At 45.5% G+C, this 25,009-nt stretch overlaps 1 protein-coding gene across 1 annotated transcript in view; it reads right to left on the reverse strand.

Annotated features, from left to right (window-relative positions):
* Window positions 1–261: 261 nt before the first annotated feature.
* The window catches only part of LOC142208635 (proton channel OTOP2-like), a 30,165-nt gene continuing 5,417 nt past the window's right edge, over window positions 262–25,009 (reverse strand). The window contains exons 2-6 of the mRNA XM_075277264.1: window positions 23,488–23,624; window positions 22,630–22,688; window positions 10,126–10,271; window positions 5,357–6,219; window positions 262–432 (exon numbers count right to left, since the gene is read on the reverse strand). Coding sequence (XP_075133365.1) covers window positions 262–432; window positions 5,357–6,219; window positions 10,126–10,271; window positions 22,630–22,688; window positions 23,488–23,624 — 1,376 coding nt within the window. The remainder of the gene's footprint in view (window positions 433–5,356; window positions 6,220–10,125; window positions 10,272–22,629; window positions 22,689–23,487; window positions 23,625–25,009) is intronic.

Here is a 25,009-nt window from a genome sequence, read left to right on the forward strand (position 1 = left end):
CATTAGTTTCCTGTTTCATGTACTCAGGGCATCTCCATTATGAAAACTTGTAACGCTCTTTCCATTCTTTTTTTAATTTACCTTTATTCAGTATTTTTCCACATAAAACATATAACTCAGAATGAGTTCAACATATATAAATAATATCAACCAAAGCATATTACAAATAAGAACTTAGTCCATATTACGTTCCTCTCTAAGGCTGGGTTCATACTAGTGCTTTTATTCCCGTATTTCTTTACAGTAGGACGTGATGGTCCTCTATGACCTGCTGTAAAGTTCCAACAGGGTAGCCGCTGCGTGCATACGGTAGAAGATCCCAAAAGGAAGACAAATGTTGGTGATGATGGCCCATAATGTGAAACCATAAAAATCAACCTCTAAACCACTGTCAAATCGTATCCGGGCTCCAAATGCAGGCATAATCCAGAACTGTGAGAAGATAACAAAGAAGACTTAGTGGAGAAACAGGACAAGTAAATGATTGAAATGACTATAAATGTAAATAAACAGACAAAGCTACAAATCTTTTCAGAGCCTTATGTCAGAGTTATATGTGAAGGTGTATTCCCCCCAACATATATTTGATTTTGGTAAATGATGTATTTGTAGAGTCTATTGGTAATGTTACTTAGGATTAAATGGGGTATCTGATCATTGACTGTAGAACTATCAGTGAGAGAGAGGATGAAGTGTTTCACCACTATACCCAGAATTAAGTCACATTAATTAACCTTAATTGAGCAACAAGAAATTTCAGATAATAATGGAATTCTGGATAGGAGAGGAACTTGTGAGCGATCCATCCAGTTTGGTTAGTCTAAACTGAGAAATCCTACAGGATTATAGGGGTAAAAAGGTGGAATGGATTAAAAAAATATCATCCTACTAATATTATAAAAGTGAAAGTTTGTATGTTTGGATGTTTGTTACTCAATCACGCAAAAACGGCTCAACGGATTTCGCTGAAATTTGGCACCCATGGAGGGAGCCGACAAAATGGACCACCTGAGAGTAGTGGAGCCACTCAGCAGTTTGAAGGTTTAAACTAGCTGTGAGATAGGAAAAGGGCCTGAGCTCCAATGACACAGGGTCAACTATATCAGCGATTTGTAAAAGGCCAGCCTCAGACCACACCGTGACCGTAGCAGAAGTCAGACTGTCTGGGAGAAGGGGGTTATAAAATATATAGATACCATGGACATCAGGGAGAACCTAACACTGCAAGCAGACCAGATAGACCTAGTGAAATTAATGGGACCAAGCAGATAGGGGGAAGTGGGCTCAGGGGGAGAACTGACCCACAAGAGTGTGTTGGGATGCATAGGTACCAGCCAAAGTTTCTCAATCTCAGCCCTCTTGGTATATGCCAGCTTAGCAGCCCAAAATGGAATGCAGTGCAGGTGGGCTGCCCAATAATAGTGCAAAAGATGTGGGACAGACAGACCCCTGCACCCCCTCCCTGCCAACATGATAGAGCAGGGGATACAATGTCACTTGGCCTGCCATATGAAAGATAGCCTTCTGCAAGTTTCATAAGTCTGTCTGAGGCACCGCAACCGGGAGTGTCTCAAAAAAATATAACAGTTTCGGAAGGAGAGTCATTTTGACCGTGGCAATTCTCCCCAAGAGGGAGATGGGCAAGGACTGCCATATGTCCAAGAAGGCTCTAAGTTTGTGAATAGTTTGCCGAATACAGGGTTCCGTAAGAAGGGGATATTTGGATCCCTAGGTAGCGAATATTCGATTTCTGCCACTGATCATAGTTCCCACGGAGGAGAGCAAGAAGATCCTGTGTGATATTAAGAGGAATTGTCTTGGTTTTCGAGGGGTTCACCCTATAGCCCGAAAGATCACTATAGACCGCAAGCAAACGCAACAAGTTAGGGAGGGTATTATGAGGGGAGGTGAGACTACATCATAAGCCAAATGGGAAACTTTAAATTTCGGACTTTGATCCCCAGGAATGGGTTTTAAATAGAGATGAGCGAACACTAAAATGTTCGAGGTTCGAAATTCGATTCGAACAGCCGCTCACTGTTCGAGTGTTCGAATGGGTTTCGAACCCCATTATAGTCTATGGGGAACATAAACTCGTTAAGGGGGAAACCCAAATTCGTGTCTGGAGGGTCACCAAGTCCACTATGACACCCCAGGAAATGATACCAACACCCTGGAATGACACTGGGACAGCAGGGGAAGCATGTCTGGGGGCATAAAAGTCACTTTATTTCATGGAAATCCCTGTCAGTTTGCGATTTTCGCAAGCTAACTTTTCCCCATAGAAATGCATTGGCCAGTGCTGATTGGCCAGAGTACGGAACTCGACCAATCAGCGCTGGCTCTGCTGGAGGAGGCGGAGTCTAAGATAGCTCCACACCAGTCTCCATTCAGGTCCGACCTTAGACTCCGCCTCCTCCGGCAGAGCCAGCGCTGATTGGCCGAAGGCTGGCCAATGCATTCCTATGCGAATGCAGACTTAGCAGTGCTGAGTCAGTTTTGCTCAACTACACATCTGATGCACACTCGGCACTGCTACATCAGATGTAGCAATCTGATGTAGCAGAGCCGAGGGTGCACTAGAACCCCTGTGCAAACTCAGTTCACGCTAATAGAATGCATTGGCCAGCGCTGATTGGCCAATGCATTCTATTAGCCCGATGAAGTAGAGCTGAATGTGTGTGCTAAGCACACACATTCAGCACTGCTTCATCAAGCCAATACAATGCATTAGCCAGTGCTGATTGGCCAGAGTACGGAACTCGGCCAATCAGCGCTGGCTCTGCTGGAGGAGGCGGAGTCTAAGGTCGCTCCACACCAGTCTCCATTCAGGTCCGACCTTAGACTCCGCCTCCTCCGGCAGAGCCAGCGCTGATTGGCCGAAGGCTGGCCAATGCATTCCTATGCGAATGCAGACTTAGCAGTGCTGAGTCAGTTTTGCTCAACTACACATCTGATGCACACTCGGCACTGCTACATCAGATGTAGCAATCTGATGTAGCAGAGCCGAGGGTGCACTAGAACCCCTGTGCAAACTCAGTTCACGCTAATAGAATGCATTGGCCAGCGCTGATTGGCCAATGCATTCTATTAGCCCGATGAAGTAGAGCTGAATGTGTGTGCTAAGCACACACATTCAGCACTGCTTCATCAAGCCAATACAATGCATTAGCCAGTGCTGATTGGCCAGAGTACGGAATTCGGCCAATCAGCGCTGGCTCTGCTGGAGGAGGCGGAGTCTAAGGTCGGACCTGAATGGAGACTGGTGTGGAGCGATCTTAGACTCCGCCTCCTCCAGCAGAGCCAGCGCTGATTGGCCGAATTCCGTACTCTGGCCAATCAGCACTGGCTAATGCATTGTATTGGCGTGATGAAGCAGTGCTGAATGTGTGTGCTTAGCACACACATTCAGCTCTACTTCATCGGGCTAATAGAATGCATTGGCCAGCGCTGATTGGCCGAATTCCGTACTCTGGCCAATCAGTGCTGGCCAATGCATTCTATTAGCTTGATGAAGCAGAGTGTGCACAAGGGTTCAAGCGCACCCTCGGCTCTGATGTAGCAGAGCCGAGGCTGCACAAGGGTTCAAGCGCACCCTCGGCTCTGATGTAGGAGAGCCGAGGGTGCACTTGAACCCTTGTGCACCCTCAGCTCTGCTACATCAGAGCCGAGGGTGCGCTTGAACCCTTGTGCACACTCTGCTTCATCAAGCTAATAGAATGCATTGGCCAGCGCTGATTGGCCAATGTATTCTATTAGCCTGATGAAGTAGAGCTGAATGTGTGTGCTAAGCACACACATTCAGCTCTACTTCATCGGGCTAATAGAATGCATTGGCCAGCGCTGATTGGCCAGAGTACGGAACTCGACCAATCAGCGCTGGCTCTGCTGGAGGAGGCGGAGTCTAAGATCGCTCCACACCAGTCTCCATTCAGGTCCGACCTTAGACTCCGCCTCCTCCAGCAGAGCCAGCGCTGATTGGCCGAATTCCGTACTCTGGCCAATCAGCACTGGCTAATGCATTGTATTGGCTTGATGAAGCAGTGCTGAATGTGTGTGCTTAGCACACACATTCAGCTCTACTTCATCGGGCTAATAGAATGCATTGGCCAATCAGCGCTGGCCAATGCATTCTATTAGCGTGAACTGAGTTTGCACAGGGGTTCTAGTGCACCCTCGGCTCTGCTACATCAGATTGCTACATCTGATGTAGCAGTGCCGAGTGTGCATCAGATGTGTAGTTGAGCAAAACTGACTCAGCACTGCTAAGTCTCTGCATTCGCATAGGAATGCATTGGCCAGCCTTCGGCCAATCAGCGCTGGCTCTGCCGGAGGAGGCGGAGTCTAAGGTCGGACCTGAATGGAGACTGGTGTGGAGCGATCTTAGACTCCGCCTCCTCCAGCAGAGCCAGCGCTGATTGGTCGAGTTCCGTACTCTGGCCAATCAGCGCTGGCCAATGCATTCTATTAGCCCGATGAAGTAGAGCTGAATGTGTGTGCTTAGCACACACATTCAGCTCTACTTCATCAGGCTAATAGAATACATTGGCCAATCAGCGCTGGCCAATGCATTCTATTAGCTTGATGAAGCAGAGTGTGCACAAGGGTTCAAGCGCACCCTCGGCTCTGATGTAGCAGAGCTGAGGGTGCACAAGGGTTCAAGTGCACCCTCGGCTCTCCTACATCAGAGCCGAGGGTGCGCTTGAACCCTTGTGCAGCCTCGGCTCTGCTACATCAGAGCCGAGGGTGCGCTTGAACCCTTGTGCACACTCTGCTTCATCAAGCTAATAGAATGCATTGGCCAGCACTGATTGGCCAGAGTACGGAATTCGGCCAATCAGCGCTGGCCAATGCATCCCTATGGGAAAAAGTTTATCTCACAAAAATCACAATTACACACCCGATAGAGCCCCAAAAAGTTATTTTTAATAACATTCCCCCCTAAATAAAGGTTATCCCTTGCTATCCCTGCCTGTACAGCTATCCCTGTCTCATAGTCACAAAGTTCACATTCTCATATGACCCGGATTTGAAATCCACTATTCGTCTAAAATGGAGGTCACCTGATTTCGGCAGCCAATGACTTTTTCCAATTTTTTTCAATGCCCCCAGTGTCGTAGTTCCTGTCCCACCTCCCCTGCGCTGTTATTGGTGCAAAAAAGGCGCCAGGGAAGGTGGGAGGGGAATCGAATTTTGGCGCACTTTACCACGTGGTGTTCGATTCGATTCGAACATTGCGAACACCCTGATATCCGATCGAACATGTGTTCGATAGAACACTGTTCGCTCATCTCTAGTTTTAAATAAAGTTGACAAGAGACAGACAGACTCTCAATGTATATAAGCCATTACTTACTATTATGTTACTGAGGAAAAGAAACAAGTACACATCTTTCATGGTCTTTCTCTTCTTGAGGTGACTTTTGATGTGAGCAGTCAAGGTTTCCCTTCTTGTCATCCGTCTGCTTGTATTATGTGGGACATCTGTAAGAGATTGTCTTCTGTCCATATCTTGTTCAGAAGTCTGCTTTATGGTATCATGTTGTCCTGTAGGGCTAGAGTTAATTGATCTTGGAGATCTGAATGATACATGAGGTGGAAGACGATGCAACCCTTCGATGATGAAAGCATTCTGTACAGTGTGCTGAATAATCATCAAGATTGAATAACTAAGGGTTAATCCGCACAAACTACTGAAGGGTTTTGTAGACACCATGGCTATAATAGAGTAATAGGAGACGGCATATTGGCCTAAGGTTGCTAAAAGTAGTAGAGCCATGTCCAGAGTACGACTCGGGTTCTTCATATTGCACATGTGTCTCTTATCTAATCTGAAGATAATAATTCCTGCTACATTGGCCAGGCACATAAGAGTGAGACTAACTATATGAAATATGTAGAAGGTTGTCAGTGATAACAAGTCACTATAATGGTTATGTCTCCCTATTTCATACATGATGAACATCACTAGACCAGTTGCCAAAATGGTCAGACCAGATAAAAGTCCCAGGAGAGGTATATGTTGACGGACTCCTGGTCCTATTCCATGGCAGTAGGAAGCATTTTCATCAATTTGACGTCCTACATTCTTCCACATGATGTATATCATAGCGGCAGCGAACAGGTTATACTCAATGTTGAAGGGGTACAAGTAGGCAAACACTGTGGCGTTCATGCACCGCGACTTGCACCCACAACTGAACTCATTTTCATATTCATCTGGAAAGGCAAATACATAGTCTATTAATTATTATTATTATTATTATTATTATTATAAAAAAAGAAAAATTACAATTAAGTAAAGGGATATTCCAGGTTAAAAATATTGGTGACCTATCCTAAGGGGTGCTAGAGCCTGCTCTCCGTTTTACTGTTTTCCCAATAAATTTCTTTCTCTCTAACATTGTAATTGTAATTCCTTACATATATATCATTACATTCACACTGAGAAAGTCTCATTTGATTCTAACAAGTCCTTCTTGGTGTGTTATTTTTTTTCTTTTGTCAATGCATGAATAAGGCAGTCCCCTTTGTTTTCTGATCGTGAAGCATGTGCATCCTATCCTATTAATATTATAAAGGTGAAAGTTTGGATGTTTGTGGGTTTGTGTGTTTGGATGTTTGTTCCTCAATCACGCAAAACCCGCTGCAACGATTTGGCAGAAATTTTCCACAAACATAGTTACTACTCTGGATTGCGCAAAAGGCTACTTTTCGTCACAATAGCGCACATACGTTTTTCCCAGGACCCCCACAAAACCCAAACTCACATCACTATCTCTGCAATCTCACACACTTTGGACCATAGCAAGCCCCAAAATTCATATTACCCTCTACAGCAGAGGTCAGCAACCCCTGGCACATGTGCCAAGAGTGGCACTTCTGCCATATTTCACTGGCACGCCAGCAGCACAGGACCTGCAAGAGTTAAATGAATTCCAAGTGTCCCTTTAGTGGTCTGCTAGAGCTGAGGCATAAGGACACTCCCCTTCTCTCACTGCCCTCCAATGCGAGGGGTGCAGGAAACCCAGGGGGTGGAACTTAACGCTCACGTCTCTGCCTGCTATAGTGATAGCTCCTGCCGTCTGCATCCTGCAAAGGTTCCCCGAGGAGGAGAGGAAGCTGCTAGCAAAGTGAAAGTAAAAAGCACACAGGTACCTTCCTTTAGTTCCTATTCTCATTAATGTCAGGCATTTGGGGTTATTAGTTTAGTGTTAGTAACTCCATGTGCCTCACATTAATAGTAATAAACCCCATCATGTCCCTCATATTAACCCCTGTGTGCCTCATATAAAGGTTACTAATATGTGAGACATATGGAGGTAATAATAAAAGACCTCAATAATGAAGATACTTAATTATTACCTCAAAGTCTCTCACATATCAGTAACTCTTACACAAGGGTTAATGTGAGGGACATGATGGGGTTAATTGCTATTAATAAGAGGCACATGGAGTTACTAAACTGTCATGCACAGGGCTAGACAGAGCAGCTCCTATATTTGTCCTATACCTTACCTACACCTGTCCGTATTTGCAGCCCTGTCAATTTATTTTTAATCTATAGATCAGTGAAAACCATATCCGTGCCATTTGTGTGCAGGAGGCCTGAGGCTGAAGCACCACGTTGCGTTAACACAGCGTTTTGGTTGCAAATTTTGCTGCGGTTTTATGAGCCAAAGTCACCGATGTACCGTTTCAACACACCACGAACACGTAACGGTCGATAATAATGTCACCAATCTGCCTTACTGCCCACCTTAGAATTACCCGGCGTCCCTTCACATAAACTAGAACTCAAGATTGGCGTCCCTGTTCTACTCATGTGTAATCTCGATGCACCCCGATTGTGTAATGTCACACTACTAGGAACAAATATCAGTGAAGCCACTATTCTTACAGGAGCAGCTACAGGTGACAGTGTGTTAACCCCACGCATTCCAATTATACCAAATCATTTACCATTTCAATTCACACGACTACAATTTCCCCTTAAATTGGCTTTTACAATGACCATTAATAAATCCCAAGGACAAACGCTGGAAGTAGCAGGAATACATTTGGCCATACCAGGATTCTAACATGGACAACTTTATGTTGCTTGCTCAAGAGTATCCTGTGCCAAAACTTACATGTACTGGCGGAAAATAACAAAGCATACAATGTCGTATATCGAAGTATATTCACTTGAAATACCTCTGTCCCAAAGACACTATGTACAGTTTATAACAGCACCGTATAGCAGCTGAAATACAAATTACATTCAACACAAAAGTCTCATGTGTTCTCAGAATTAAAGCAAAAACAAGATACAAAGTTACATTTCATATCCCATATCTTATACACAGTACAAAAACCTTACCCATGCCTGTATATACCCACTTCTACAATCACCGCAGACGAAGTCGCGGGTACCAGCTAGTAGTATTATAAATGTGAAAGTTTGTATCACGCAAAAACGGCTGTATGGATTTGGCTGAAAATTGGCACATAGATAGATAGGAACCCTGATTAACACATAGGCTACTTTTTATCCCGGTAAATGACGTCACTACATAACTTTTAAGCTCGAATTTATACACACACTACGTTTGAGGATCTTTGATGACATCACAGGCACGTCAGCCGTCTCATAGGATCACGCTATGTGGTGGCCGGAGATACACACTAATTTGGGGGCAGAGCTAAACAGGAGGTAGTCGGACAGTGTGAAAGCATACACTGTATGTACTCTATATACCACTAAATACTGCTGTATACACTGTATGTACTCTCCTTATGGATGTGCATGCAGCTGTGGCTGCTGCACAGATGTAGCAGAGCCGACATGCGGATGCAGGCGGATCACCGCCAATCACATTTGGCTAATTATAAGTGGCTCATCGCCAACAACAACCCGCAGACGAAGTTGTGGACAGAAGCTAGTCCTATCCTATCCTATATTATAAATGTGAAAGTTTGTATGTTTGTTACTCAATCACGCAAAAATGGCTGAACAGATTTCACTGAAATTTGGCACATAGATAGATAGGAACCCCGATTAAAATATAGGCTACTTTTTAGCCCGGTAAATGACATCACTACATGATCGTTAAGTACAAATTTACACACACACTACGTTTGAGAACTGTTGATGACGTTATCACAGGCTCTTCAGCCGTCCCATAGGATCATGCTATGTGGTGGGCGGAGCTACACTAATTTGGGGGCATAGCTAAATAGGAGGGAGATGTACAGTTTGAAAGCTGAAGAAAATGGAGTCTCCGGCTGAACGGATTTGACTGAAATTTGGCACATACATAGATAGGAACCCCAATTAAAACATAGGCTACTTTTTATCCCGATAAATGATGTCACTACATGACTGTTAAGCACGAATTTAGACACACACTACGTTTGAGGACCTTTGATGACATCTGGGGGCAGAGCGAAAGAGGAGGGAGCTGGACAGTCTGAAAGCTGAAGAAATGGACTCTCGTACAAGATCAGGAGACTACAGAACATACAGGCTGTGTGTGGCCAAGAGGACTATATTGGCTGTACAGTTTCAGTGAGTAGGACGGGTAATCTGTTGTTCTGCCTCAGAGGGGGGAGGGGGGAGAACTGTTGTACATTTCAGCAACATCTGTTCAGCCGTGTCTAACACAGAAGCTGCTCAGACACTCTCACACAAATTTGCAGATGTAGCAGAGCTGAGGCGAACTAGCACTTTGTGTGTGTAACACGGGGGCATGTGGTCTTCAGACTGTGCTGGGGGAGGGAAGGGCAAGCTGTCTCAAATTTCACCAACAGCCATTCAGCCATCTCTAACACAGACAGTACTAGGACACTCAGAGAAGACAATCCCTGTAATCGAAATTGTCCGATGTAGCTGAGCTGAGGCAGAGCAGTATCACAGCTTGCTATGCTCTTCATACGGATGTGCATACAGCTGTGGCTGCTGCGCATATGCATAGATGTAGCAGAGCGGACACGTGGACGCAGGCGGATCACCGCCAACCACATTTGGCTAATTATTAGCGCCTCATCGCCAACAACAACCCGCAGACGAAGTCGCGGGCAGAAGTTAGTTATCTATAAATAGGCTATGCCATGTCACTTTAGAGTGTCTAAAGATGTGTGTACCTTCTTCCCGGGTGCTTCTATTAGTATGTTCGGAAAAATTTTCCTGTAGATGCTTCTGTAGTTCAACAGTGTGATGTCTGGACTCTTCAGCAACTGCAATAATCCATATGACCAGATTTACAGACAACAAGACCATCAGAAAACACCTGAAGTAAGGGAAATTTGAGATGTCAACCATCATTAACTACAATAGATCTATAGGTTACTACATATATTTACATTATCAGGAATATATAAAATTTTAGTAGGGACATGGACCATCACAACTGTAAAATTCCATCATATCAAATTCACATCAGAATAAATATTCTATACTCCTAATAAAATCTATACGTTCACTAAGTCAGAGGTAAGTAATGAGATTCTCTTTCTGAGGTCAGTTCTGGTTGGTTAAAAAGGTTGTGTCATTAGAAAATGTATTATCCTCCGGTTGATGAGGCACCCCAAGCAAACAGATGGTTTTTTTGGGGGGAACTATAAAAAGGCAAAATAGCAAAGTTGGATACTGATCCTGTCCACAGGATATGTCATCAGTATCAGTTCATTCAGGGAATGAAACCTGAGCCCCACACCAACCAACTGTGTCGGCCATGTGAAGTTGTATCCTACTAATATTATTTGGATGTTTGTGTGTTTGGTTGTTTAGATGTTTGGATGTTTGTGCCTCAATCACGCAAAAACCGCTCAACCGATTTTGCTCAAATTTTCAAAAAACATAGTTCCTAGGAAGGATTGAACGATAGGTTACTTTTCGTCACAATCGCAGACATATGTTTTTGCCAGGACCCCCACAAAACCACAACTCATACCACCAGCTCTGCAATCCCACACACTTTTCAGCATAGCAAGCCACAAACTAGCTATTGCCCTCTCGGGCCTAGCCCCTAACCCCAGGCAGGGGAGGAGGCGGAGGTGGGTGCAAAGCGGTCGGGGGGGGGGGGAGAAGGGGGGTTGGAAAGGGGACGCAATGACACCTACACGTGCGAATGGATTTGGCTGAAATTGCACACATACATACCTTGGGTCCCGGATTGAATGATAGGCTACATGGAATTCCCGTACACCACCGCAATTCACTCCCGTGACCGGTGCTTTTCACTTTTGAATTCGCTGCAGGACCTGGGACTCTGTAGGACCTGGGATGACGTCATCCCAGCCCATCAGCAGCTCACCTGGATGGGTGCCGCTTCTCTATGTGGGCGGAGCTATCGGCCAGCCGGCGTCCACAAGAACATGGCGGATCTCAGAGGCTCAGAGCATCCTGAACCAGCGCCCGTACTCTGGGGCAGCAAGAAGTGCGTACGCTGCCCCGCCTGTGTGGGCTTACCACAGGTCTCTGCTGCGGCGGGACAGGGGGTCGCCTGCGCCGCGGTCTGGAACACCAGTTCGGCCTGCTGTCCCGTGGCAGCTGCGGCCTCTGGAATCTGCATGTCCGTCGGGGATGTCGCCGATGTCTGCTCAGGGCTATCCACAGTGTCATTCAGCTGCAGGAGAAGGGTTGTGACGACAGGCGAGTTAGGGGACTTTGAGAAGGGAGAGGGGTGGGGTGTTGGGAGTGAGGAGGTTGCCGGTCCAGTGGGGGACACGGGAATGGGGGGGCCTGGGCAGGTAAACCCGGGGGCCCCTGGAAGGGGGACGGGGACAGGGCCGCCACAGTGCCCACAGATGGAATAGGGGCACATGGCTTGCCGCGGGAGGGGGCCCTCATAGGCACCCCTGCAACATTGGTGCACGGGGAGCCCGGGGTTTGGTGAGGCCATGGGCACAGGTTGGTGGGGGAAAAGGTGACACAGGGTCGGGGGGGGGGGAAGGGGTCACTGGGTAGGTAAGACAGGAGAAGGGGTCATGGGGTTGGGGGGGAGGGGACACGGGGCTAGGGGGGAAAAGGGGCACGGGGTAGGAGAAAGAAGCGAGCACATGAGGGAGTGGGTAGGAAAAAAGGGGGTTGGCGGGCGCCAGGGGGGAGATGAGGAAAAGGGAGCCACTGTGGACACAACGCAAAGGAAGAAGCCTGCGTGGCGCAACAGGTGGGTCGCGCAGGGGGTCAGGGTTCCACGGACGAAGTCGCGGGTACTGCTAGTACTAGATATACGGTCAGAATCATCTCTGCTCCTATGTGTTAGGAGTATTTAGGTTCTTTAATTTCTATTTTTCTTACCTGGGGAGTTTTTGGCTGCGCAGTGTCTGGGGTGGCATCCTGGCGCTGCGGGGTTGTCCTGTCGTGAGTATTGGTGCACACCTTCTGACTTGCATGCGCGCACTGCTGGTAGGCAGCTTTATCTCCTGGTTGATTAGTCTGTCCTCCCATTTGCACCTGGGAGGAGTGGTCTCTACTCTGTATTTAAACCCATGCCTCCCATGGTTCTGTGCTGAGTGTCGCTTTTACAGAGCTAGGCCTTAGCAGGAGGAGTAGGTGGTGTTCTGGGATAGAGGAAGTTCCGTGGTTGATTTTTGGGAGGTTTGGGTGAACGAGTTGGTTTGTGTGTTTTCCCTTCTGTGTTCACCAATCCTCCCTCTGTGTATAATTGACTGTGTGAGTGAATTGCCTTATCCTTTGATTTCTACTCAGTTTCCCTGTGTTTGTTTCCTAGTGTATGGTTCCTTCCCATATTGGTTTGGGGGAATCCTTTCCCACATTTTTCCTGTGTGCTGCTTGTGTTGTTAGTCAGCGCACACCCTTGTCAGTCCCTGTCAGTAGCAGCTTCACTTGTTCGTTAGGGGTGACCTCTTTAGTCTCCAGTCCCTAGAGGTCTTATAGGGCATTCCTTCTCCCACTTCCCTCTAGGCCTACGGAATCAGTGAGAGAGGAGCTGTCGGGGTCAGGCTTAGCCTGAGTACAGCCGACCCACACCCGTGAGGCAGGGACCGGGATAGCTAGTGGGAGTAGTGCAGGGCGAGATTCCCTACTGCTATCCCTTAGCCCCGTTGCAGCTACCTGGACTGACATAACACCTATGTAGTGTACATACACTGTAGTAGAGCTGGTTATTAGTATAAAGATTTGCTAGTCCTGGACAGTGATGGGCGAACCACTTAGTCACAAGCCAGGTTCAACCCGAATATTCCACTAACTAAAGTGGCCACCGCAACATGCAATGCAGTAAATTATTATACTCTGGGGTCTCTTCAGGCCCCAGAGTATAAACGATCGAGGACCGGAGAGGTAAACCTCTTTTTTGCCTCCTCAAAGTGTCCAGCGCTCTCCTGGTGACATAATGTACCTGGGGTCACTGTTGAGGCCTCTGATTGGGCCACAGCGGTGACATGTGCACACCAAGCATTATGACGTCACTGAGGATACTGAGAGAGAGCACTGTAGGCCATGAAAAGGCCCAAAAGAGGTTAGGGAAAGTGATTAGAAATGTTTATTTTCCAAACGTCTCCTGGGTCTCCACCTATTATACTCTGGGGTGTGAAGAGACCTCAGAGTATAATAATTTCACTTACGGTTGGTACAAAACTTGTTCGATCTGAAACAAATCCGAGTATTTCTAAATAGATACCCTGACAGGGATGCTGCAGGGCTTTTGAAGTATGTTTTTTGGTTGGTTTTTGTATTCTGATTGTTGCGTTTTCTGGGGCTTGGTTAAAAGAATTTGTGTTCTGCAAGGAAGCACCCGGACATGGTTGCGGAGAAATTGGGCAAGGAGGTTTCATTGGTTTGGATGGATGGTCCTTTTTCAGATCCTCCTTTGCAGAATTTGCATGTATCACCTTTGGGGGTCGTAACCAAGAAGGAACCGGGCAAGTTTTGGCTCATTCACCATCTGTAATTACCCAGAAGAACAACTGTTAATGATAGTATTGAGTCAGACATGTGCTCGGCTGTTTACACTTCTTTTGACACGGCCATTTGTTGGGTGCGTCGGCTTGATAAGGCTAAGTTTACACATGAATTACGTGTGGCGTAATTTGGTCCAGAAAAAAAAAGCTTAGTAATTAGGAAGCGGTTTTTGGACCTTGAGACGTTTTTTGGAGCGTTTTCTAGAGCGGTTTTTGGTAAAAAAAAAAAAAACGCTTCAGAAAACGCCAGGCGTTTTTTCCCTCCCGGACAGTGAATGGACTGTAAAAAACCACGCTGCGGTTATTGGTCGTGGTTTTTGCCAAAAACCGTGATGCGGTTTCCGCCTCCCATTCACTTCTATTGACTTGCTGAGGTGGAATCCGCCTCAAGATAGGTCATGTCACTTCTCCATAGACCACCATTGTGAGGGGTGGATTATGACGAGGATTACGCACCATAATCCGCCACCTCTGTGCCCGTGTGAACGGGCCCTAAAAGGTCTTTACTCATGAAAATAGATAAAGACGCAGCGTCTCAGTTGTTGCTGGTGCACCCTGATACATTTGTTGGGCCGTTTTTGGGACAGTGATTATTTTGTTGATTGCTGTGTTGATAGGGTGTTTTTTGTGTTCCACTTTTTTTGAGGAGTTTAACTCATTTTTGGAGTTGGTGGTGCTGGACATTTATTTTTTTTAATTCAGTTTTTATTAAGGAATTTGCAAGGAGAAAATAAAACATACAGTAACATGTAACAGGACCAACAAATGCCCCGAGAACGTCAGGGTACATAGTTAAACACATGAAATAAACCATCATAAAGTGGAAATGACAATAGGGAGCAGTACAAGGGGGGGAGGGGAGAGAAGGCGATAAGGACAGAGAGAAGAAGAAAGGAAAGAAGAAGAAAAAAAGGGGGGGAAAGGGAGAAAGAAAGAGAGAAAAAATATATATATAAAAAGGTGGTGTGGAGGTGCACACAAACAGTGATGAGGGTTTAGAGGGTGGTGGTGGGTGCGAGCGGGTAGGAGACAGGCTAAGTCGTCCACTTCCACCAGGTAGCTCAGACCACGACCTGGGGATGGAGGCTTGAAAGATATCAGTATCTAGGTAGTTGTGGTGGGCTGAGGGACTTTCAGCCAGGGGGAGGATCAGAGCCCAGTAGCGTCCGATACTCTCCAGATTGCTGAAACATGAACCAATAAAACCAGGTTCTGATGTATACCTCAGTTGTGCCGTGCAGGAAGGAGGTGAGATTCTCCATGCGCATTATCTTGTTGACCTTCGAAATCCAGAGGGAGAGAGGGGGAGCTTCAACTCGCTTCCCGGGCAGCAAGGACCAGGAATCTGAGCAGGGAGCATTTAAAGACTTTTACAGGGACTCACAGTGGTTGAGGAGAAACAGTGCAGGGCCCAAGTGGTGGGAGGTCTTGGTGAACTGGAGGGTGATCCGCTTGACTCCTTCCCAAAAGGACGACAGGGCTGGGCAAGACCAAAAAATATGGAGCATGGTGCCCTCCTCTCCGCCACATTGCCAACACAGAGGGGAGGCCTGGGGAAACATAGTCTTTACTCTCGTGGGGACTCTATACCAACGGGACAAGATTTTGTAGTTGGCCTCCAGGTAGCGAGAGCTGATAGAGGTAGCATGAGAGAGGCAGAAGATACGTCTTCGCTGGTCCTGGGAGAGGGAAAGGGACAAATCAGATTCCCACTTAAGCATGAATGGGGGAACAAAGTCCTCCGGGGCACAATCAGCAGTCGGTAGACTAGTGAGAGGGAGTGGTGAAGGGGACTGTTTCCAACACAGATCCTCTCTAGGGGAGTAGGTTCAGTGTGGATCTCCGTGGGGGAAGGGGGGGAGAGTTCAGAAAGTGGCGGAACTGCATCTCCTACCATGCGTCCAGGGAAGGCAATTCAGGAGAGGTTTGAGGGCCTGAAAGCATATTCCATCCCACATCATCTCGGAGGCGACAGATACGGAAGGTCCCATGACGGCGCCAGTTGCGAAAGACGTGATCGAGCAATTCAGGTCTGGGAGGGATAATCCACCACAATTTTTGGGGCGGAAGAGAAGGGCCTTACCCACTCGCACAGGCCTGCCTGACCAAATAAATTGTCGTTTGGTGGAGGTGAGAGACCTGAGAAAGAGCATAGGGATTTGGATGGGAAGCATCTGCATAAGGAAGAGGAGGCAAGGCAAGATGTTCATTTTGAATATGGTGTACCTCCCAACCAGGCAAAGGCGCCAGTGGACCAGCGATTGCAATTGGCTCTGATAGAGGCCAGTAGTGGTGGAAAGTTGCAGCGAAAGAGATCCTTCGAGTCCGGGGGGTGCAGGACATTTATGGTTGTCCCTCTTTTGTTCACTATTTAGACAATTTTTTTTGTGTATCAGCCTGGTCGATGCTTCGGTTTGTTCCTTGGTTGCCTTTAGCAGTGGACAAAACAGAGGTACCTGAGAGTTTTTTGGGTATCACCATTGATACTGATCACATTGGGTTGACTGAGGATAAATTGTTGGCTTTGAGGGATGAGGTCCGGAGAGCATATCAGAAAAAAAGCTGCAATTAAGGGAGCTGCAGTTTCTTTTAAGCATGCTCATGGGGTGAATTTTTTGTCACAGCTTGGGGAAGCTACACCTAGAGTGACTGTCTCGTCACACTTTATTATTTTGCCATCGGAGCTTCGGGGTGATTTGGGATTTGTTCTTGGAACAATATAATGGTCGTTCATTTTGGATGGAAGACGCAGTTTATGCATTTGATTGTGAGCTTCATATTGACATGGTGGGTAGCATTGGCTTTGGTGCCTTCTGTCAGGGGAGCTGGTGAATCATTCAGTGGCCTGAGGAGTGGGTTTCGGCAGGTCTGATTGATAAGGTCCTTCAGCATATGGTCCTTCACCGTTTGGTTTAGGAGTGTTTGACGCCTAATGCCTGTGTTGTTGCTTTCCACATTCCTGGGGTGCAGAACAATGTCGCTGATGCTCTCTCTCATTTTTTGGCTCCCCCTATGGAACCAAAACATGGAATTGCTCAATTGCTGAAAATGGATCATGTAATTTCTTTGTTTTGTAGGGCACCTTGAGAGTGGCAATGTGGCCAGACGGTCGTCAACTGGGATTTTTCATGTGTTGATCAGACCGTCTCAAATCAGATATTGATGACTTATCTAAGAGACACTACTGTAGAGCTTCTGCAGCGTACATTACACCACAATTTAAGTATATGCAGTGTGACCTGAAGGCATTGCTGTATAGAGGGCACTGCTGCAGATCTAAGCCAGCCCTTAGCAATACTTTACCAATACCATTACTTTCTGTGATAAAAACAAAACAAAACCCTATAAGTATAAATATAGATATATTCTAATGTGAGGTTTCCTAAGGCTAGGTTCACATCTAAGCCTGGGTTTCCATTCGGGGGATCCACTTGGGGACCCCTTGAACGAAAACCTAATCCACATAAAAAACAGTTTCCTTAGGAAACCCACCGACCCCATAGACTATAATGGGGTCCGCTTGGTTTTCGTTCGGTTTCATGCGGAACTGGAAAGGGAATGCCTGCACAGAGATCGGGCGCAGATGTGAACCGAGCCTAACCTGTTAATGCAGTTCACCAGGCGCAAATATGTTATTAATGTAGCTCACTGTCCTACATGTTGGCTATTTGAATGTTGCAATACATTAATAGCATTCTTGTATTGTATGGTGCCTAGTGTGCTACATCTATAGATAGATATGTGTCTTATCAGATTATACTGCAGTCATCTGACTTGTAAGTTTGCTAACCTGTACAGAATGCTTACAATTTAGTGATCTGTAAGTGTACCAGGCGACTGCAGCACAATTTGATATCTTTAAGGGGTTATACCATGAATCATATTATTTATCTTTTATTAATAGAATGAGGGTGTTTTACCCCCACTGTGGGAATAAAAGAGTTCCAACCACTGGTAGAGTCAGAAGCCTCCCTGCTCACTTCAAAGGAAGCATTGGAAAAAGCAAAGTGCTGTACTTCATCTATCTCTGGCTCTTTCATTGAAGTGAATAGATGTAGGGTTTGTAATTCCCTCAACTGCATTCCCATCAGGGATTCAACACCCCATTCCTAGGATTGCTGAGGGTCTGACTGCTGAGACCCTTATTCTCTAACCTATTACCTATAACCGTTTTTAAAATAGTAGCAAAGCCAGGCTGCTACATTTGCCTCAATCCTGACTGCACCGTGGGCACATGTCCTGCTCACTCTCACCAGTTTTACGTCTGTACTAAATATATATTTATATTAATGTTTACCATAATTGCAAGAAAGACTTACGTAGACTTGGGATAGCTGCCAGTTTAATGAATGCTGGGTGCAGCTCTATTATGTATTAGTCTGCTCACAACAAGCCTTGATTCTATTAAGAGATGTAATACCATACATGAATTTAGCACAAAGGTTATTTTGTTATACTGAAGAAAGGTTACAAGATGCACATTTGTGCTTAAAGGTGCTCACACAGCTCCAACAGCTGACACTCAAATGTTTGTTCAGCTGACACTTAGGGTAAGTTCAGACGGAGGCCGCCTCAGGTTCCCGTCCAGAAGCTGGGTAGCCAGGACTGAAAGCCGCTGCACTGCATCGGCATCCAGCCATGTACTCCGCTCCAGATTAGGCCCAATGAATGGGCCTAGTCCAGAGGAGGGAGTGTCTTCAGGCCGAATCGCGAGGCGAAACGGCCTGAAGAATGAGCATCTCGCTTCTTTTTTCTGGGAGCCGGAAGAAGCTTCTTTTTGGTTGAGATTTAGAGGCGGATACGGCCTCAAAATCCTGACCAAAAAACTCTGTGTGAATTTACCCTCATTCTACTCAACCCTCCCATACACATACATGTGGCCAAATTGGGACGAGACTGTTGTTGGGATTGGGATTGAGCTGCTGTCACTGGTGTAACTCTAATGCTGACAGTGGCTACAGTTATGTCCAGGCCCAGATGTCAAGGGGGCTCCGCAGGTCACTCTCATCACACTAAAGTTGATTTCTGTTCTGATTTCCTTTGATAGGTGTCAGTCTGTGTACTGTAAATGTATCACCCCTGCCCTCTGGTGCTCTAAAGTGAGACAAGGAATGATACCACAGCCTTTCACTTCAGAAAGAAGACAATAGACCATTTAATATGAAATGTAGCTGCTGATCAGACTCTGTGGGGTTGATAGGCACAGTTATATGGAATAATGGTGGTCTGGGCAGTGGCGTAACTAGGAATGGCGGGGCCCCATGGCGAACTTTTGACATGCCCCCCCCCCCCAACCAACACCGACGTCGAAGACCTCAACCGACCCCCTCCTGTTCACTCTATTATGTCCCTTAGTAAGCCCTGCACACAGTATTATGACCCATAGTGGACCCTGCACACAGTATTATGTCCATTAGTGTCCCCTGCACACAGTATTATCCCCCATAGTGGCTCCTGCACACAGTATTATCCCCCATAGTGGCCCCTGCACACAGTATTATCCTCCATAGTGGCCCCTGCATACAGTATTATCCCCCATAGTGGCCCCTGAACACAGTATTATGTCCCTCAGTGGCCCCTGCACACAGTATTATGACCCATAGTGGACCCTGCACACAGTATTATGTCCATTAGTGTCCCCTGCACACAGTATTATCCCCCATAGTGGCCCCTGCACACAGTATTATCCCCCATAGTGGCCCCTGCACACAGTATTATCCCCCATAGTGGCCCCTGCAAACAGTATTATCCCCCATAGTGGCCCCTGAACACAGTATTATGTCCCTCAGTGGCCCCTGCACACAGTATTATACCCCATAGTGGACACCCATATACAATTATTATACTCTGGGGTCTTTTCAGATAACATAAAAAAACATAAAAAAATTACTGTTTCTTACCTGTCCCCAGCTCCTACGCGGTCTTCTCCGCTGGCGTCCTTATGAAATGACGTCAGACGTCACATGACCCAGGACGCAGGCCGGGTTCATGTGACGTCAGAGACATCAGAAAGGAGGCCTGGCAGGATCGTGGAGAGGTAAGTAACAGTTTGTTATGTTCCCTTACCTCTCCCGATCCGCCGATCGTTATACTCGGGGGTCTGCAAAGACTCCCGAGTATAATGATAGTCTTTGTGGGCCCCGTGGTGTCACTTGCTGATCCTGGCCCAGCCAGGATTGACAAGTGAATAGGGGTCCTAACAGCCTATTTTTTTTTTAAAAACGAAGCGGTAGCGGCTGTCACCGGGCCCCCTAATGGCCCGGGCCCTGTGGCAGCCGCCTCTGCTGCCTCTGCGGTAGTTACGCCCCTGGGTCTGGGCCCAGATAGAGAAGGAAAGGGAAATGTAAATGCTCCTTAAATGTGAAAATGGGACATAGCTGATGGTTTGGAGAGGAAGTTGCATAGGGAGACCCAAGCTGAGCTCTTGTACCAGGGCCTGTGAGCCTATAGTTACATCCCTGGCTGCTGCCATACATCTCTGGCAGGAGATCACCTTTCCTGAGAACAAAAGGATGTACATGCCCTATCCTTCCTTTACCCAACATCGTCGGTCAGGGGAGAGTTGGGAGGACACCATAGACATGAGATTTTCATCCAATTTCATAAGTATTTTGAGTACGGTATATTCAATCTGTAACTTAGCAAAACCTCATGTAAAACTACAGCATGAAATACATCAAGAGTCTTGCTGGACTTGGTTGAACTGCAGCTGTGGCGTCATCATGGTGCTACATATAGAAGTAAGCATGTATATTTATATTGATATTCACAGTTCATGATTCCCAGAATGATTTACATACAATGAACATGGGATGTATGCCAGTTTCATTCATACTGGGTGGAGCTGTCTCATATTTTATACTGTTCACTTCAAGCCTTTAATCTATTAGAGAGATGACATACCATATACAGTATAAGGAGGATCCTCAGCAGTGTAAGAATGTAGAGTAGATGTTATGTTGATGCAATGATGAAATATTACAAGGTTGCTTTAGATTGTTATTCAAATAGTGTGAGAATTGTGGAGCAAAGCACCTGACCATTAGTGCAAAATACCAGAAGCTCATGCAAAACTGCAACAACAAAGTCAGTAAGGGTGCCAGGCCCAAGACTTCGCAGCAGAACATTCCCCAGAACATAAGACTGCCTCTATCTGCTGGACTTTTTTCAATGATCATAAATGTTAGCAGAATCCATTGTTTCAGCCAGGGCCCATTCTAGCTTTGCTACTGCCTGAGGTAAATATTGAAATGGTGCCCTTCCCCCCTGAAGTTAGAATATTAGACTTGACTACCACTGCACATACACACCACGGAGCAATGAAGCCACTTGACTATGATACGACACAGTATGAAATTTTTGGCACAGTTTTGGATTTTTGTTAAGGGCTTAATATGTATATAAATTATATAAAACCATATAAATTAGGTATCCCCGGAATCGTACCGAAACATAGAATACAGGTGACATGTTATTTTGGCTGCACAGTGAACTCCGTAAAAACAAACCCCCGTAAGAAAATCGCACAAATGCACTTTTTCTTCAAATACACCCCATTCTGAATTTTTTTCCAACTTCCCAGTACATTGTACATAATAATTAATGGTGACATCATGAAGAAAAATTTGTCCTGGAAAACTTGAGACATCATATGGCTCTGAGAGTGGAAAAATTAAAAAGTTGTGGGGTTTGGAAAGGGGGGGGGGGGAAATTAAAGATGGAAAACGAAAAATCGAAGGGTTTTTCTGTCCGCTTGAAAAATCGGACATCTTTGTAAGCGGACACTTAAGGAGACAACATAATATCCCATTTAAATTAATGGAAATTGTAGACTGACACAGCTAGTGTCTGTTGCTAAAATCTTGCGCGGACATTAGCTACGGACACTGACACTAGCTGTCGGACACCTACGGTAATGTGAACCAAGCCTTATACCCGAGTCAATAAGTTTTCCTAGTTTTTTGTGGTAAAATTAGGGGCCTCGGCTTATATTCGGGTCGGCTTATACTCGAGTATATGCGTCAATTATATCTTTGGGGAAACCACCGGTGTTTTTGTAGATATAATTGACATGCTGCAATTTCCAAAACCGTGATGGTTTTGGAAATCGTAGTGTGCCCACATTGTGGTTTTTGCCACAAAGTGGACATGAGATTTGCTAGAATCCCATCCACTTTGCACTTACTGTAAAACGCTGCAATTTTTCCCACGGTGACCTGTGGGGCCCCAGCCTGAAACAGCTTTTTCGTAACATGAAGACTTAGCCTTAAAGGGTTTTTTCCCACAAAATAGATTTTTGGCATATCTACAGAACATAAATGTTTGATAGATGCAGGTTACACCTATACACCTAAAATGAACACAGACTCTGCCCCCTGGCATTCCCTCATCTCGACCTTCACAAACAAAACTGTTACCGATGGTTGCGCTTTACAAAAATAGCGTAGCTCTCTGAGCTACGCTGTTTCTGTAATTCCCATAGAAGTAAATGGGAGTTACAGAAAAGGGGTACAATAGTAAGTAATGTTGTTTCTGTAACTTCCTTTCACTTCTATAGGAGATATGGAAACAGTGTAGCTCTATGAGAGGATGGGCTCAGGAGAGTCGAGGGACAGACCCACATTTATCAGACATGTGGCATATCCTGTGCCTTTCAAATAAAGGAGTTCTTATTATTGACTATTCATTTAATTAGTCTACTTGTAGAATTTTAGAGTTTACCTGGTGGCATTTATATATATCTGGACACAATGTTTGCAGGATATCCAAAGAAAGCATGTCTAAAAGACAAAAGAAGGCACCTTTTAGGGTAAATACACAAAGGTAGTGCAAACTCTTGAAATGAAATGCGTATGATAAATATGCTTTTTATATAGAGAGATAATTGGGCAGATTTACTAATATTTTCTTAAGTCAAAGTGAAAACTTAGACTAGGCATTCTTAAGCGGTGCCAAATCGATCAAAGCAAGCAGCATGGTGGCTCCGTGGTTAGTACGGTTGCCTTGCAGCACTGGAGTCCTAGAGTCAAATACATCCAAGGACAACATCTTGTGTGCTCTCACTGTGTTTGTATGTGTGAGTGTTTCCTCCTACATTTCAAAGATATACAGCTAGAGAAGTTAGTTTAATCTGGTGAACCCTATGTGATATAATGTCCCCGAACAGAAACCTATACACATGAAAAAGCGGTTACTTAGGAAACCCACGAACCCCATAGACTATAATGGGTTGCTTGTGGTTTTGGCTTGGTTTCCACGAAACATGCAGAGAAAAAAGTTCTGCAAGCGCCACTTTTCTCTCCGTATGTTTTGAGTGGAAACCTCACAGACCCCATTATAATCTATGGGGTCCACGGGTTTCTAGGTAACCGCTTTTTTATGCGCATAGATTTCTGTTCGGGGGGTCACCAAGCGGACTCCCTGAACGGAAACCCGAACCCAGATGTGAACCGAGCCTTACACATAGTACTTTGGTGAGCACAAGATTCAACAAGATAGAGGAACCTAGACACAGCTCCTGTGAGATGTCAGTGTGGACAATCCTGTAAGAAACACAAGAGTACGTCCATTTGATCTCACCTGTACAATAACAAAGATGGCCTGAATTACAGGCTGGATAATTTTCAGGGGTGATGAGCAGTCCATGTGCTGAACTGCATATACAATTTTAAAAGATGCCATAACCAGTGTGCCAAGTGCAAATAGAATGATTCCACCTACAAAGATAATATTTTAGTGCATATAAAACATCTATAAACTTCATCAGGCATACATATGCAATGGAAGAAACATCTAATAATTCTGTAGACATTCTCTACATCTTAGCCACCCATCGTTAACCCCATTACTAAACATTTCGTCTAAATATTGGACTTAGCGCATCTAAGGGCCTGTGCACACGAAGTAAACGCGCGCTCATTTTTGCATAATACATGTGTAAAGAATACACGTGTAAAAATCAAACTCCCATTGACTTCAATGACATTTTTTACACGTGTAAAAAAACGCACCAAAAACGTGCCGAACACCACTGGCAGCAATTGCATAAGTTTACGCAGGTCGATGCAAACACCAACCCGCAGACGAAGTCGCCGGCATATGCTAGTCTTACATAAGGGTTACTAATATGTGAGACATATGGAGGTGCTAATAAAGGACCTCAATAATGAAGATATTTACTTATAATCCCCATATGTCTCACATATCAGTAACCCTTATGTGAAGCACAGAGCTTAATGTGAGGGACATGATAGGGTTAACTGCTGTTAATATGAGGTATGTGGAGATATTAAACTGTAATGCATATGACCATACTTTTTATCCCCAACCGTGGATGTAAGTACAGACCGATACATTTCAATGGGTCCATATACACAGCCGTTGTTTTTGTGGCTGTGTGTTCGGGCCAAATTGATGTCTGCATTTGTGGCCCTGTCAAATCATTTTTAATGTATAAGTCAGTGAAAACCACATCTGTGCCATTTGTGTGCAGGAGGCTGAGGACCCATGTTGTGGAAACGCATTGGTTTTGTTGCAAATCTTGTTGCGTTTTTTTTGAGCCAAAGGCAACAATGGCTACACAAGGAATGGAAAATATAAAGGAAGTTCTTATAGGTTTCTCTTCTGTTCAATCCACTCCTGGCTTAGGCTCAGAAGATCGCAACAAAATATACAACAAAAAAGCTGCATTTCTGCAACGTGGGGTCTCGGCCTCAATATCACATTAGACACAGTGTAGGGGACATTATGCTGAGCACCTTTAAATAGTCCAAAAGATGCAACTGGAAAAAGCTGATTTTTTAAAAAAATAAAAATTAAGTTCAAGTGTAGTGTAGTGTGTGTGTGTGTGTGGGGGGGGGGGGGGGCAGTGTCAGAGACACCTAGGGCTCTGTGTTGAGGTTTGAAAACATAGCACCCATTGCACTCGAGCAAGGAGTAAAAGAATGCATTTCTAAGGAAATGGTGCATCTATTGGACTCTCTGAAGGCACGATGGTACTCAGTAAGATGTCCCCTACAATGCATTGTGGCTGGTTTGATCTCTAGTTTCTGGTGGCAGATGCCCTTTAAAAAAACAAAACAATGCACCACTGGTTTTGCTT

Source organism: Leptodactylus fuscus, chromosome 6 (assembly GCF_031893055.1).
Source record: "Leptodactylus fuscus isolate aLepFus1 chromosome 6, aLepFus1.hap2, whole genome shotgun sequence".
Taxonomy (NCBI): Eukaryota; Metazoa; Chordata; class Amphibia; order Anura; family Leptodactylidae; genus Leptodactylus; species Leptodactylus fuscus.